Source organism: Phocoena phocoena, chromosome 6 (assembly GCF_963924675.1).
Source record: "Phocoena phocoena chromosome 6, mPhoPho1.1, whole genome shotgun sequence".
Taxonomy (NCBI): Eukaryota; Metazoa; Chordata; class Mammalia; order Artiodactyla; family Phocoenidae; genus Phocoena; species Phocoena phocoena.
Window position 1 is genome coordinate 43,327,005 of NC_089224.1, and position 16,853 is coordinate 43,343,857.

The 16,853-nt window shown below is 39.3% G+C and overlaps 1 protein-coding gene across 7 annotated transcripts in view; it reads left to right on the forward strand.

Annotated features, from left to right (window-relative positions):
• The window catches only part of ELAVL2 (ELAV like RNA binding protein 2), a 71,679-nt gene that overhangs the window by 20,584 nt on the left and 34,242 nt on the right, over positions 1–16,853 (forward strand). For all 7 annotated transcript variants that reach the window (XM_065879801.1, XM_065879802.1, XM_065879805.1 and 4 more), the window contains one exon: positions 13,840–13,943. In XM_065879801.1, coding sequence (XP_065735873.1) covers positions 13,840–13,943 — 104 coding nt within the window. The remainder of the gene's footprint in view (positions 1–13,839; positions 13,944–16,853) is intronic.

Genomic DNA, 16,853 nt, shown 5'->3' on the forward strand with positions numbered 1-16,853 from the left:
AGTCAATCTTTATCTGAATCTTAACTAAATCTCAGAGATGTCTGAGGTTTTTACACATACACAAGTCACAACTGTAAGATGATAAAACTTTTTAAACCATAATACAAGTTTTACTTCCTTTAGTTTTAGGTGTATGTTTTTTAGGGAAGAGCAGAGGATCAAGAACCCAAATAAAGTATAGAAGGCTTTTGGGTTAACGAAATGCAATTCAGAGTATATATATGTGTGGTTTCTTGCTAGGAAATATTCTTCCTCGGGGAAAGTAAGATTGGTAATTTAGGTATATATGGAATACCTTAATAATGTTAGTGTTTTTTAAGAGAAGTAGAATAAGCATTATATTATATTTGGGAATAGGACTTAACTAGTAAGTGATCTGGCAGCATACATAAGGTTTTCAAGTTTTTCCCCAAAGAAAGGAGATTAGTTTGTAATATATAACTATTTAGTGTTCTGTTGCTTTATAAAATAGCAAGTAAGAAATTGTCAGCAACAAAATAGGAAAACTCCTCGACACTAAAGATTATTGCATACTAGGATGAACTAAAGACTAGTGTTTAGTGAAATCTTTGACTGATGTACTTGTAGTCAAATACCTAGTGTTTTGTATAGCATTCTCCTGAATAGGATGCTCTTTAATGTGACTGATTCGAATGCACAGGTCTGAAATTATTTGTGAAACTTACTTGACAAGATCAAGGTAGATTTTGTCACTGATGAGGTATCATTTAATGGATCTAGGTCTTAGACTTAGCAGGAGGCCATAAACTCCTTGACCCCTTTTCTTTAAGGGACGCTTGGTGGCAGAAAGATGAATTAGTGTGAATGAGAGCTCTTCTGTTACTTGTCTTTGCCCTAATCTTGAAATGTGTTTGTAGAATTATGTAATATGGCCCCTAAAACCTAGAAGCTCTGTCTGTAGAAGTTGCTTTCCCACATCCAGAGGGTCCTTAATACTAATCTGGTGCCATGAAAACACAGCACTTTCCCCAAGAGTGAACCTCAGATATGAGAATAAGCAAGTAGTCCAGTAACTTTAGTAATAGCAGATGAAAGAAAACATTTTAAAAGTTCCTAAGTTGAATTAGTTGAGATGCTCTTCTTGAATAAAACTTTTTACCTGCACCCTGCTTGTAGATTTGTGGGTATATGAGACAATAAAATGGTAATAAGTTAAAAAGATTGTTTTCGTGTTTAGGTTTTTCCTGTCTCACAGGGTTAATGTATCCAGGAGTTAGCAGCAGTGGTCAGGTATACTAAGTTGTGGACTATATGATTTGAATATTTCATTTTTAATATACTTTTAGTCAGTGGTAAAAGACACACCTCTCTAGTTCCATGTGATGGTGCTTTTGCTGTGATGCTGATGTGGACAGTGCTGCATCACCTTTGTGTGCTGAATGATTGTCTAGGCCAAATCTTTTAAGCATTTGCTTTTTTGCCCTTGTGTTTTTGTGAATTTTTAATTTAGAGGATTACAGGACCTAATTCTTTCAACTTTTAAACTAGGTGATTGTGGAAGAGATGCTTCTGTGTGATATGAATGTGGCAATTGCAAGAGCTAGCCCCTTTTGTATTTCTTTTTAGATGCCATCTGTTAATTGGTGGAGAAATTGCACTGGGGTCTCAGAGTGGTTTGCTGTAACATAACTGTCTCTTAGTAAGAAACAAAGCGGATATTTATTTTTGTCAGGGCACCTCTTTGACTTAATGGTAGCCATGGCTCCCACCTGACTTGCAGCCTTTACCGTTTTTACTGTGTCCTGCTCAGCTTCCTCTATAGATTTTGTTCCATTGGGATTCTTTCCTCTTTACTGCTTCAGAGAGGGCTTTTTTGAGGTCCTTGAAGCTGTATCTGCAGTATTTAAATAGGTTTCCTTTATAGTCAGCATTTATACCCTAACCTGCCAAAACACAATTGGTCTGTTTGGGGATTTCTCCTAAGTATAAAAATCAGTGCTTTTGTGTGACTATTTTAAATTGAGGGGGAGGAAAAAAAACCCTGCTCCTCACATCGTCTTGGAAATGTAACTGCCTTTCTTTATTAAATATAGACTAAACAAAATGTCCTGTACAGAGAGAAGGAAAATCGTATGTTATTTATACCTAAATCTTTGTGTAGATTGGGGACAATGGATTCCTCTGGAATTTTACTTCCTTTGTTGTTGCTAAAAATATCAGTAATTTCATTCTGGTCTGTCTTTTTAAAATAAAATGAACTAAAGTGGAGAGTTGTCCCCAGATGGAAGCCTTGTTACCTGTATGGAGGATACTTTATCAGCGATGCAGATAAGAAGGTGAAATACGTGCTTTTACTTTATTTGAAACTTTCTTTTCTTGATGATACAGTGCTCTCCAGTGTCTCCTCCTTAAATGACCTGGCCTTCCTCCCTCCCCATCTTTATTTTTTGACTTGGTATTACCATATTATATGTAAAGGACTTAGATATGTGTGTGAATTCAGAAGTCGTGTATGACTTCGTGATTGCTACACAAAATGTCAAAGTGAGGTTTGTTAACACTTTGCGCCCACTTAGGGTGGTTATTAACACTTTCACTCATAATAGCAGCTTAACTGGGAGTTGGGGAACATTCAGGTACACACGTTTTTATAGCTTTGTAAAAGAGATCTCAGAAATCATAAGCCTTCCCTGGGGCAGTCATCTTGAGTGCTGCTCTTTGTTGGCTGGGGGTTATCTACACCCTGTTAGATTCATAGTGAATGAATATTTGAGAGGTCATTAGGTGGGTGGTTCTGTATTCATGTCAGGGTATTAACCTAAGGTTCTAAAGGTTCCTTCGCGCCAAGGAAATACAGACCCTCCTGGGATTTGAGGGGTTGCTTTCGATTCCAATCCTGGCCCTTAATCTGGAAGGCCCTCTGAAGGAAAAGAGTACTTGTTCCGAAAGTTCAGTTTTGGGGGAAAAGGCCACTTGGATTGAGTTAATCAGGCTCATTTTCAGATACGAGTGTATTTGGCAGGGGCTCAGAGAACTGTAATGTGAACAAAAGTTTTTGTGGAATAGGAGAATTAGGAATAGAAGGTTTGGGCTGGGATTTGTCCAGATGAGAAGTTTGCGATTTAGGATTGGGGCGATTTGTAGGGACTTGTGAAAGATATGATGAGTTTTCATCCTCTCATTTTTGTCCTTTTAGAGATCTCTGGGGACTTTATTGAAAGGGATTTGGGGTCAGATCCCAGTTCTGGGTTGTCACGGCTTCTTCCCCAGGAGTCTCCTTGATGCTAGATCTGTATCTCCTTAGTGATTTTTCAATCCGCCAAAGATAACCCCCGTAGGTTTCTCTCATGTGTTTCATCGTCACTTCCTGCTTGGTTCATCCTACAGTATGACCACTACAAGCCTTTACATGGGGTGCCCCAGTTCTCAAGATGGAGGGTCTGCTTACCTCTGCACAGACTACTTGTTGTGCAGTATGCCTTTGGTCTAACAAACTCCTCTGTACTTCTCCACCAATTAGCTCTTCTCCATATGCCTGTTTCCACAGTTTCTCTGACAAGAATCCTTAAATTTCACCTCCTCTGTTTGAACCAACTAAAGCTTTCTCTTCAAGTTCATCCTGGTTAAGCTTGAAACGCCAGTGATTAAATATAGGTGTTCTGTGTTCAATAAGTGCCTGCATCTCTCTTGGTTATTGTCTTGCTTTAAATTTTTGAGCTAAGATCTTAGAGGGCAGAGACCATGTGGTACTTACCCCACCTGCTTTTCTACAGCTAGAAAGCCATGCTATGCGTGTGAAAGCATTTCAATGCAATCTGCTGATGAGGGAAGTGTCTTGTGTGGGAGACGATTTTGGCAGTAGCAAACACGTTTGGCTTTAGCCATAAGAATTGCTTTCTGAGTTTCTGGAAAAGGAGTATGTAAAGCAAGTCCTGTTTTAAATGAATATTTTTATAATGCGGAGATCTCTAATCTATGTGTTTTGTAGTGATGGATTTGTTTTTGAGGGTTGAAGTGTTTTGTGTACCTGTGGGGCGATAAACCTTTTCGTGGTTTTTTCTTTTAATACATAGTGTCTTGATGGATTGAGAAAGAATGGTGAAGTTCCAGTCAATCAGTTACATGACAAAGAACAAGAAAAACAATGCAGGTGTATTTGGAGATTATGAATATCCTGGTTGAAAAGTTGTGTACTTTGGATGCACAGGACTCTGCCTCAAAATAATTCCCAAGCTTGGCCAAAGGCAGTGAAATGTATGCTGAAAAAACCGAGTTTGGATAAGTCAATTATGGTTTCGAAAACTACACTACCACTTACCAGCTACCTCTGTGCCTTTTGAGCAAGTTAGTTAATATCTCAGGACCTTCATGTTTTTACTGTAAAATGGGTTATAGAGAGCTTTGTTGTGAGAATTAAATATGTTGGCTGTATGTAATACAAGGCTCATAAGATGCTTGATAGCAGTCAGTTATTAGGTAGTGGTACTGTTTGCTCCCAGAAAGCTACAAAAAAGCATTTATGGGGCAGTGGGAACAGACTTCTCTCCCAGACTTACCGAGCTTTTCCTATTGGAAGGTTTTGGCTGGTGAACCTTTAACTTTGGGGCGAGTGAGAGACTTTTTTTAAAAAAAACATTGTGTGTTCAAGAAGAAAACTTACCCTCTGTAACATTTTTTTTAAATCATGTGGACCTGGTGGGATTTGCATGGTCTGACTAATGTTTCCCATTCTTCTGGACAAAACACCACACCATAGTGGTTGGCAAAACTCTCTTATACAGCTCAGAAAGGGCACTGGGCTAATTATAGTGTTTAGGGCCTTTACATTTTATTTTCTTGCAATATCTAAATTTAAAAAATCTCTTACAAAGAGAGAAGCACATTAAGAAGCTGTACTGCTTTTTGATGGACTGCTTACGGATTTCCGTGTGTGTGTAGATTGACACCAGCTGGTAGTGCAAGCAACAGCAGATGCCCTTTTTACTACTGCAGTTGTTAACTGGTTTCCCTCTTTACCACAGTAATATTTTGAGGAGTATAGTTCCCTGGCCCTCATCTCAAATGATATTTATTTGAACAACTCTACTGCTTTTTAAGTAAGCACAAAATAAAGCAGCTAACACAAGCCCCTTTTTGGTTTTTTTTGGTATTTTTGGCCGTGCCCTGCGGCTTGCGGGATCTTAGTTCCCCAGCCAGGGATTGAACCTGCGCTCTCGGCAGTGAAGGTGCAGAGAGTCTTAACCACTGGACTGCCAAGGAATTCCGCACAAACCCCATTTTGTGTGTGTGTGGCAGGGGAAATCTGTATAGAGTTAATTATAAGAAACAAAGAAGTGAGACTATTGTAGCAGACTCAGATCTTTAACTGAGAGTTGATTTTGCCCTAGCTCAGGGTATGTTAATATCCTAACTTTTTTTGAATGGTAAGGTCTGACTTTCTGGCCAACTAACAGTTTTCTGGCTTTTGCTTTCACCACGGGGATAGCTCCAGTGTTTGAAGGTAGGCCTGCTGAGTTTTCTTTTAGAACAACTACCTAAATCAGAGAGTAATGAGAACTGGTTTTTTGTTGGTTTGTTTTTAACAATGGTGTTGAGATGCTATAATATCATATTCAAATACTTTTTCTCAAGCTAGAGAACCTGGTCCAAGTTAAAGTCTTCTCCTAAGATGGGTGTACTAGAAGAAATAGTTTATTTTCCCACTTTAAATAAAGATCATTTTTCCTATTCTTCCTGGTCTCCGATGCAAGACATCTTAGTACCCATATGCACTATTTGAGAATTTAGAGGATTTAATATGCTGTTCTCAGAAGCCTAAGACTGAATTGTGTGGGAGTTCTTAATGTCTGAAATGGTGATGTATTAAGAACCCACAGTTTTGCCAACTTAAGCAAGGTCATGCTGCATTGCCAGCAGATTCATAATTACTGGGACTGGAACTATAGGAAAATGGAGCTCTACCAGTTGTATAATCGGAGGACAGATATGGCCATTAAAATTAACTCAGTAGGAAAATGCTCCGGTGCTTGAGGTCATTAACTGCTCCCTCTCGAATTAGGCTACTTAGGTAATATTTACCAAGTGATGACTGTTTACAACTTTGATTTCAGCGGAAAAGTTACGATTTAAACTCTCCTATGTTATCTGAATATATCTGTAAAGTCCTGAAAACCATTTAAAAATATTGGGCTCTTTAGTCTCAGGCCAGCTTTATTAGCAGTTGGGTAGAAGATGAGTCTTCTGGTGAGCCATCTGTTTTCTGTATTATGTGAGTGTCTAGGTTGAATTCTCCATCCTGGTGATAATCCCTGGTAATATCCTTTGGGAAGCTGGTAAAAATGCTCCGAGCTTTCAAGGGAGTCTGGCTTGGTCTGTAGTAATAGGATCTCACCAGTTCTCTGCCTCACAATTTGATCTTTCCCATCAGAGGGCGGTGAGGAGGACCTGTTTAATTTGACCTGAGTTAGTTGAATATTTAAATGGAAGGACCTCCTGCATCTGGCATCTGAGGAGACTCAGGCTAAGTCAGGAATTAAAATTTGAAGAGACTGGAGAAGATTACATCCCTCTGTTCTTCTAAGATTCTCTCAAAGCTTTCCCCTGATGTGTGGTACCCGCATGGTTTTGTTACACATCAGATCTGAGATGTTGAGAAAGCTCCTTTGTAAAGTCTGGTGCATGTTGTTGTGGTGCCAGAGCTGCAGTGCACAGCCTGTCTGAACAGACACACAAAACTAGTGCCCAAGAACAGAAAGTCCATCCGAAGAAACACAACACATTTGCAACTTCATTTTGTGTTTGGGGGACGAGGGAAGAATGGTGTTAGAATGAGGGAAAGGAGTGGGTCTGTCTTTAAAAACAAAAATTGTCCCCCCTTGGAGTGAAAACTTGTTTTCCTAAATCAAATTATTTGCTTTTTTTGTTAAGGGATGCAGTTTTATATAGGGACTATGTTTAGAAACAGTGTATCTTCCCAATTTGCTTTTTGGTTGTTGTTGTTAAGTGTTACATTATTAAACCTCAGCTTGCAAATAGTCTTGCTTGTCAGAGAGGACCATAGTGACCTGTTTCTGCTTACTGGGGGATTTAGAAAAGAGTCATGCTGCTTTTGTCCTTTTTATTTCATAAAGCATTACTACTGCTTTAAATAAAATAATAGATACACATCAATCAGCATAGTCACCTTTTATTGTTGATTCAACTACTAGGTTTTTACAGAAGTCACTCTGCATTTTATTTGACTTGTACATGAATAGTCTCGGCAGACTTAATTATATTAGTGGAAAAGCACTTTCAACAAAATTATATGCTGACATCCCATAATTTATACTTACAGATTTGTGAAACAGATTTATGTAAATCTATCAAATTACTCTAGGTGACATTATTTTTTTAAATTGAGATTTTATTTAAATGGTATTCGTAGAAAATTTTCATATGAAAAATTTTACATGAACTGTTTGAAAAAATGTATCTCACATCACTCCCTTATAAAGACAGAATACTGTAACATTTGAGCATCTTGTCTCCTTGTGTTCTGTAACCATCTGGTACGATGTAGGGACATGGGGAGCATGTTTATAAGGGCATCTCTCTTCTAAACCGTAAGTTCCTGGAAGGCAGATGGCTGTCTCTTCGTTTGTTCATTCTTCTTTTATTAGCTTGTTCGTTCATTCATTGTTTCAATGAGCATGTTAATAATCTATGCTAAGGTCTTTTATATCAGGAACTATGCTCAGCTTGCCCTTGCTCAACAGTCTAAGGGAGGCGACATCCAAATTGACTCAATACCCATACGTATAAAGATAAAGGTATATAATATAAAGGCTGTGGAAGGACTAGGGAGGGGCACTGAACAGTGAGCATTGGGAGTGGGACAAATTGTGGCAGGAAATGGTCTCAGAGAAAGTCCTAAAGGATTTGTCAGGGCTGGCCAGTTGGAGATGTGTATTCCAGGCACAGGGAACTGATTATGCGTTTCAGGGTATACGTATGTATAGGAGTAGTAGAAGTAAGCAAGAAACTGATGGTGACCTTGGAAACCAGAGTGTGATTGGGATTTTCTTCTAGAAAGGCAACCCAGACAACATTACAGCTGAGAATGACTGGTTTTGGAGTTAACAGGAGTCTAGGGAAGGGATGATGGGTTAGGATATTGTAGCAATAATCCAAATTAGAATAATACATGCGGACCTGTGCTAATGCCAAGGGGCTGGGGCTTGGGGTGGGGGCAGATTTAGCTGGTAGAACAGATGGGATGTGATACCCCTATGGTAGAAGTTGCACTGAAATGAATCTGCTTGCACAGCTTCCCTAGTAAACTATGAGCTACTTCCTTGAAGTGTTGGATCAAATGTTATCTTCAGGGTGGGGCCTGCGCTCACCACTATATTTAGGTCAGCAGCCCTGACCCTGCACTCCAATCTCTCCTCTCTCTGCTTTTTTTCTCCTTAGCCCTTAGTCTCTTGTAGTATATACTGTAGAGCTTGTTCTTTTGTTTCCTTCTACCAGAATGTAAGTTTTACGAAGAGGAATTTTTTGTCTCTTTGCTTATCCTCAGGGATTAGCAAAGAGTAGATTTTCTATAATCATTGAACAAATGAATGCTGAATGTTGGTGAGAAATATGTAGGATGACTTTTTAAAAAATTTATTTTGTCTATTTTTGGCTGCGTTGGGTCTTCATTGCTGCGTGCGGGCTTTCTCGAGTTGTGGCGAGCGGGGGCTACTCTTCACTGTGGTGCGTGGGCTTCTCATTGCGGTGGCTTCTCTTGTTGCAGAGCACAGGCTCTAGGTGTGTGGGCTTCAGTAGTTGTGACTTGCGGGCTCTAGAACGCAGGCTCAGTAGTTGTGGTGCACGGGCTTAGTTGCTCTGCGGCATGTGGGATCTTCCTGGACCAGGGCTTGAACCCGTGTCCCCTACATTGGCAGGCAGATTCTAAACCACTGCGCCACCAGGGAAGCCCTAGGATGACTTTTAAATACAGAATTTTATTTTTCACAATTCCATGTTGAGAAGGGTCTCACTTAATATTGGTTGGATAAAATTAAATTTATGTACCAGGTTTGTAATCAAGAATTGTGGTGATCTGTTGCTTTTACCTTTAAACCTGAGGGGGTAATTTGATACTTAGGACATTGATAATCATGTGAAATAGAAAAGACTAAATAAAGTGACCTTTGAATTAAATGGGTCCAGAAGATTGTGTATTTTTAATTAAAATATGCAATTAAATTTGTAATTGAAGTATGCTATTAAAAGCAATGTAGGTGGCAAGGGAACGGCTGCTGCTTTGAATTATGCACCGTTTGGGATAAATTGGAGTTTACTGTGTTTCCCACTAGCACTTTGTCACTAAACAGATTCTATTCCTGCTCTGACCCCCACGCAGCTCTCAGTGTGCCTCAGTCCCATTCAGAGGCCTTGGAGTGTTTCAGCTCTGTGCTCTAGATCACTTGACCATGGCTCTAAGCAGCCTGTTTATAACTGTTCTCCTTATGCCAAGGAACAGTTTATAAGTAATTGTTCTGTCTCTTGTGAAGAAGTGATCCTTCTCTGTGGCATATATTTAGATTAAAAAGAAGGGTGCAAAACAGAAGACATTCACACAGACACTGTCTACAGAATACCATGCACGGAAGTGCGGTATTGAGCTGGAGCTTTCAGTACCTGCTTTTGAAGGTTTTAGTCCTGTGACTGTAGAGATACCTTCCTCCATAGTGAAGTTTTAGAATCCCAGCTGTGACTATTAGGACCAAGACTTAGATTAATGCTTCCAAAATCCCTAAGAGCATGGGACCACGAGTAGCTTGTGAGGATAGCTGGGGACGAGTGGCATTGACCTTATTCTTGATGTTCAGCTACCAGAGGAATTTTTTGGCTTCTAAAGACAGGATTTATTTGTCTTGAAGGCTTTTTTGGGTGAGCCTTAGCTTTGTCATTTTGTTCAGAAGTTTCTTTTGATCATGTTGGTTTCCATAATTGTTATACTTGGAATTTAAATGTAGAGCTTTATAGGTTTTTAAAAGAAGTGATTCTTGGTTTTGAGATTGTCAATATGCACATTCTAAATTCAGAATTACGTGAAAATTAGATTTGGAGGATATGGTTAAATGATGCTTGGTTTCCAAGCCTTCCTTGGTAGTTTATGACTGTTACTAGCTGATGCATACAAAAGTGGGAAAAAGTGGGTCCAGGCTAAATATTTTTTCTTGATGTTTGACTTGCTACTGCTTCTGTTTTTTAAAACTCTACTCATAATAACCTGAAACAGGCACTGTATAAGTAAGGTGCCTTTACATTGTCATAGGAATGAATAACAGTGTAGGAATTCATATATACTGAAATTGATATTTGCACAAGAAGTACTGGAATTTGAGACAGTAGGCAACTGTCTCAAAACAAGTTTTTATGGTAGAGCTCTGTTAGAAAATGTGTGGTTACATTATATTTCAGGCATACTGAAGGTGACCCAGGTTCAGATATAAACTATTTGTGAATCGAGGGGAGAAGAACATAGCATTTCAGAGTCTTGGATTCAAGTCCTGACCACTACTTTCTGCCTGTTTTTTCCTTTAAGGAAGCTGATTGACCTTGCCCAGCTTCAGATACCATTTCTTCCTTACAGGGAAGAATATGAGTATCTCACAAGATCAGTGTGAGGCTAAAATTAAACACTAGAACACCACACAGCTTAAAGATGAGAATGGGGAGAGTCTTGCCTATCTTTGTATCATTTGTGATGCCTCTATGTATTTTAAGCATCCAACACATATTTGCTGACTTGATTAACTCACTTTAAAACGAAAATCTGTGAAGTTACTAACTCCCTTGTAGTTCCAATGCCAACATGTTAATGCATCTACTACAGTGGATTTGGGAATGCAGCCGTTTAGCAGCAAATATCTCCTTTCATATTATTTTACTTAGAGTAGTAATAACATTTTACTTACCTTAAATACTAATTGGCAGGTGTTGCTCTTCCTAATACTACCACTAAGCAAATTAGAAACTTTGTGGCAGAGAGCTCATCTGGGGATAAATATTGATTTTACTCAATTTCCAATAGTTGAAATTTGGTTGACTCCTCATTAAAACTGGCCATGGCTGCTTGAGGGGGTCAGGTCAAAGACCCATTCATTCAATGGCTAGACCATCTGATGGTGACATTGATGATAATACCTTTGGTTAAATTAATAACACCACTGCGCTTCTCATTCGTGCATTTAGCAAACTTCTTGAGTGCCTACAATGTGCTAGGAGTAAGAGCTCAGAGGACAGGGCAAGAGACAGCTAAGCAAGCTAGGATTTTTTACTTTACCCAGTGACCCAACTCCAGCAGGCACTGCTCTGCTAGAGAGTGACCTCGGTAGGCAGTAAACTGTTTCTCTGAAGTGATGGATAACTTGAAGATTTTAGAAGAAAGACATCTACTGGTTTTTTAAAAATGCATCTGTAAAAAAGGCAATCTTCTTGCAGCGTCACTTCGCATGCCCAGACCATCAGCATCTGGCCCCTCTAAGAGCTCCCAGAAGCCTTATTTGCAGCCTCAGAGTATCTCTCACTATTAAAACTGTGATTCTCAGTCTTGGCTGCATATGTTAGAGTCACCAGGCTTTAAAAAACCTGGTATCAATGCTTCATAATAGACCAATTAAAAAAGAAAAACTTGGGGAAAGGGACTCAGGCATCAGTTTTTGTTTTTGTTCTTGTTTTTGTTTTTTAAGCTCTGTAGATGATTCCAGTGTGTACCAAGATTAAGAAAGGACTTTGATTAGAAGCTGCCAAAATACAGGTGTGAGGGTGGTGGAGAGGGTAGGTAGGAGAAATGGACTCAATGCTAGTACAATTGATAATTTGATTAATTTTGTTATAGAATAGCAGTGTGACAAAACCATCCAGTGTTCACTTTGCCTTTCCTTCCCCTGTTATATTGGTAGCATCTTTCTGGTTTAATTTTAAATGAACACATGTAAACTCCTTAACATGTAGTAGATATATGTTATTTTTCCTCACTTTATTTTTTGACTGGAGTGGTCTACCTCCGTCAATAGTGAATGTTCTCATCACTGCCTTAGCAACGTCACTGGGTAGCAATTATCCTCATTCTAGAAATAAGGAAGTTAATGACTCAGAGAGGTTAAGTAGTTTCTTCAAAGTCACACAGCTGGTAAACAGCAGAGCCAGGATTAGAACTTCTGTGTGTTTATCTCCAAAGCCTGTATTCTTTTCATCATAAACAGCTTCTTTGAGCAGATATTTTAATGTTCAGCCTATTTGAATCCTGCTTAGTGACAACAGAACTGCAACACATTTCATAAGAGGGCACTGTGCATGCAGTAGACACACGATAAATGTCAAATTAGGAAAAAACTGAATGCTTAAAAATGCAATGGTTTCACATGCAACTTTTAAAAAACAGAGCCTCGAGTAAAACACAATCTATATGAATAGTGTGAGAAAAAAAAAAAAAGAACTGAATTAGTTTTAGCTCTCTCCTAACGCCCTTTTTTAAAAACAGAAAAAAATATAATTTGATAAAAGGGTATAAGCTAGCAATGATTATCCCCTCAAAATTATTGTGGTCCCCAAAATATAATCCCAAGTTTTCATGGTTATCAGGCATTGCGTTTAGCCTTCTCTCTCTCTTTCTCTCTTTTTGTATACTTATAAAGAACCACATTGACCACTCTGGTTAGCCTATTCTAAATATCTGTATTCATAACCACTTGGACCTAAGGTGCTGCTTAAAAGAAAAAAAAACCCCCCCCTTTTTTTTTTGCTATGAAATTGATCCAAAAATGGTAATTAATAAGAAGTATTTGGACCTTTACTGGGAATCTTCCAGGAAACCCTCAATTGGTTTGGTTTGACTTTTAGTAGACTAAATCTTTTTAATGTCCATTTTTGTCACCACCCGTATAGTGTTTCTCACCTTTTCAAACTGAGAAACTTGCCCTTAGTTGAAAAATGGAGACCTTTAGGATTGGCTTTACTTGTCTGTGCGTTCCATTGATTCCGATCTCCTTACTTCCTATAGAGTCGGGACACATCAGTGAGCCAGAGGCAAGAGGGCTCAGATGATGGATAAAAGCAACAATAGACTCATGTGGAAGCAACTCTTACTCCAGAATTATTCTGTTTTTTTATCTTTGTTTATGCTTTTCTTTCTTTTCCACATGTTCTCCTGGGCTTGGATGTCCTCAAGTGTAAATCTTTGTGTTCATATTTCCCTGTATTCCTCAGCTAGGTCTTCAGACCCCTTTTAGAAAATTGGATTCAGTTTATTTGAATAAGCTCCTCTAAAATTAATGTACTTATGCATATACACACATATATTACATTTACACACACACATACTCACGATTCTCCACCGTTTTAGAATCTGAAATAATTGTACTTGGTAAAGGCTGTAAATTTGTCAGGGTAATGTGTACAGAACACTGACAGATTCTTGGTTGATGCTTTTCGCTTTCCAATTTTATGGGTAAGGAAACTGAAGCTGAAAAAGTCGTGCCCATGAAGCCCACACAGCAGCTCAGCGGAGACTTGCACCCACAGTTTCCGAAGCTGAATGTTGCCTTGCTGCTGGGCGCTCTGGCTCAGGCAGGACATGTATGATGGAACACTTTGGGTATGTGTGTTTTTTAAACAGCACAGCTTGCTGAGTTCTAACTGATGTTTAAACTTGCAACGGTAATAGACAGGAGATGAAAAAAGGCCACATGTATATTTCTAGAAGAATTAATGTAGACTTTTTTTTTCTATTGAGAGAATGTGCTGGCATTAATGACAAGACCATATGCCAGAATGAAAGTGGATGTCTGTCATCAGTGGTGTAGAGCTAACGTATGCCTTTTCCCCATTCCCTTTCATTAGGGCAGAGCTTGGGATATGGCTTTGTGAACTACATTGACCCTAAGGATGCAGAGAAAGCTATCAACACCTTGAATGGATTGAGACTTCAAACCAAAACAATAAAAGTAAGTTTATGGTTTTTTTTTTTTATATCTGCTTACAGAACAGAGGTTAAAAGAATTAAGGTCTACTTGCAGTTCTTTCCTTTATTCATTTTGTGCCCATATGGACACTTCTCTGGGAGGCATAGCAGAAGTTTTTTGTTTGTTGCATGATGAGGGAAACTTTATTCATGAGTACTACATGTAATTACTTACGTGTTAACAAAGGAACAGAGCAGCAACTTTCTCAGATAAGTACTTTATGAAACTTACTGAATTAAATTTCCTTCTTTGATAGAGAATTACTTGCCTATAACTTGAAGAAACCTTATACCATTTCTTCTAGCACAGGGGTTGGCATTCTTGTTCTGTGAAGGGCCAGGTAGTAAATACGTTAGGCTTTGCCGGCCGTGCAGTCTGGTCACAACTTCTCAATTTTGCCCTCATAGCTTGAAAGAAGATATAGCCTCCATATGAACAAATAGATGTGGCTGTGATCCTATAAAACTATATTTATGGGCACTGAAACTTGAATTTCATGTAATCTTCATGTGTCACAAAATAGTCTTTTAATTTTGTCCCAATCATTAAAATATGTAAAAATCATTCTTAGTTCTTGGGTCATAGAAAAACATGTCCTTGGGGTGTAGCTTGACTGTTCTGGCAGATTCAGTTTACTTTGAGGAGACTGACTAGAAGAGTGTACATGCCACACAGGTTATTTTTTCTGTTACAGTTTTCTTTTCAAGACAAATGGTAAATAATTTTACGGATGTTTTTCCTGCTTTTTTGAATTTTTGAAATTCTGATGTAAATTCTCTCTGGATAAGAAGTTAATCCAGTTTGCTGTGTAGATTTCTTTTCCTTTAGAATATGAAAGGGACGTTGCCTCTGGCAGAAGCTTAGTTCATGTGCCATCAATTTTCCCTCTCCTGCCCAGTGCAGACATTGCCAATCATGGCAGTCTTTCTCACTGAGTCTGGATGAGGCTCCCAAGTATTTTTTTCAAAATAGTGTTCCAGACAACCTCTGCCAATTGACTCAAGTTGGAACCTATTTTCCACCCTTGATTTAAGAACTCAGCTCAGGCCATCGCCTGGAGTGGTAAGGGGAAGTTAGTCACAGCTGACTGTGGTGTCCATCTTGCTTAGAGACGTGTCTAGAAGATTTCTGCTCATTTTCTCAGGTATCTGGAAATGCAATGTCATCTTTGTGCTTAAAAGTTGCTTCTCTCAGGGCTTCCCTGGTGGCGCAGTGGTTGGGAGTCCGCCTGCTGATGCAGGGGACATGGTTTCCTGCCCGGGTCTGGGAAGATCCCACGTGCCGTGGAGCGGCTGGGCCCGTGAGCCATGGCCGCTGAGCCTGCGTGTCCGGAGCCTGTGTTCCGCGACAGGAGAGGCCACAACAGTGAGAGGCCCGCGTACCGCAAAAAAAAAAAAAAAAAAAAAAAGTTGCTTCTCTCAGAGTTGTCAGTTAAGGTAATTCACTAGCCCTGGGTAGTTTTGACAGCTTGTTCTTTATATTTTTTGGCCCAGAGGGAAAATGCCTCCCACCACTGTCTCATCTAAAGGAAACTGTATGCAGTGGCCCCCAAATATACTTGGATGTAAGACGTCCGAGATTCTACATGTTTCTTGATCAAGAAAATGTCCTACGTACAAAACGTCTGATTATTAGATTTCTAATACATTCTAAGATTGCAAACACTTGTTTATTTTGACCTTGTTTTTTCAATCTGGATGACTTTTTCTGATTGTCCACACTTCTTTGCACGCTCTCTGTTTGTGTCACAGAGATTAACCTTTTAATAGTACTGTTAAGTGTAATGATCAAGTGTCCTTAAAAAGAAGACATCCAATGTCCAGTTACCGTCAGATTGTTTTGTGAATGTTGTATCCTACTGCAGATTTTTGTGAGGCTCCCAATTTAAACTGATTTCAGGATTGCTGCTAATTTATCGTAGTTTTGAGGTCCTGAGTTGTGGTTAAGAAGAAAATGGAATAGATGGTTGGATTGACATACCCTTTTCTCCATTCCAGAAGTATCACCCTCATTTCATTCTACTGAGTCAGCCCTTTTGCTCTAAATCAGTTCTTTTGCAGTAAGGTCCACGAAAAGGTAGAAATGCAGGGGAAACAGGTCTCCATAGAAGAAATACCCATGGCCTGCACAGAGACCATTGGTGACAGCTGCTTCCTCACTGTCCGTCACCCGGCCTTCTCTTCAGGGCCCAGCTGCTCAGGCAGAATACGTGGAAGAAAGGACAGTAATGCCTTGTGGCTTTTACACCACATGTGGCATCTGCTACTTTTCTTTGGGTTTTCTGAGATGGGGGTGGAGGTGGTGGGTAAGCAGCAGGCTACTTCTTTCCCCACCCCCATTCAGTTCCTGCAATGATACCAGATAACAGCTGGTGTCCTCAATTTGGCCCACATTTCTCTGAGGTGCAAAGCAGTCCATTTTCCAAAACTACATAGCACCATTTTTGTCTATTTGTTCTTTCTATGTGTGTTTTTTTCCCCCTTATTTTCAGTTAGATGTGTCTTGTGTTCTTATACAACATCTGAGCCAGGTTTTTCCTAGTGTTCACTGCTCTAAGTACCCTTTGGAAGTTGTATTTAAGCCTTTTCGGTACCTATTCTGTAAATTAGTCTCTTTTTCCTTTCTCCAGTCCGTCCTGGTGGTGGCCGTCAAAAAACACCACTTGATCCTCATATCGCTTCTCATTCAAAATTCTCTCATATTCCCCTACTGTTTTACCATATCATTTGGCTTAACTTTGGAGTGACCCAGTGTTATTACTGTTCTCTATGGTAGTCAGACTGGCTTTTTGCTTGCAAGCTGATCTTGTTCCCAGCCTCTGCATATATGCTCGTACAGCTCCCACTTCCTGGCATACTTTTTCTCACTCAGTTTATTTTTTATTTATTTTTA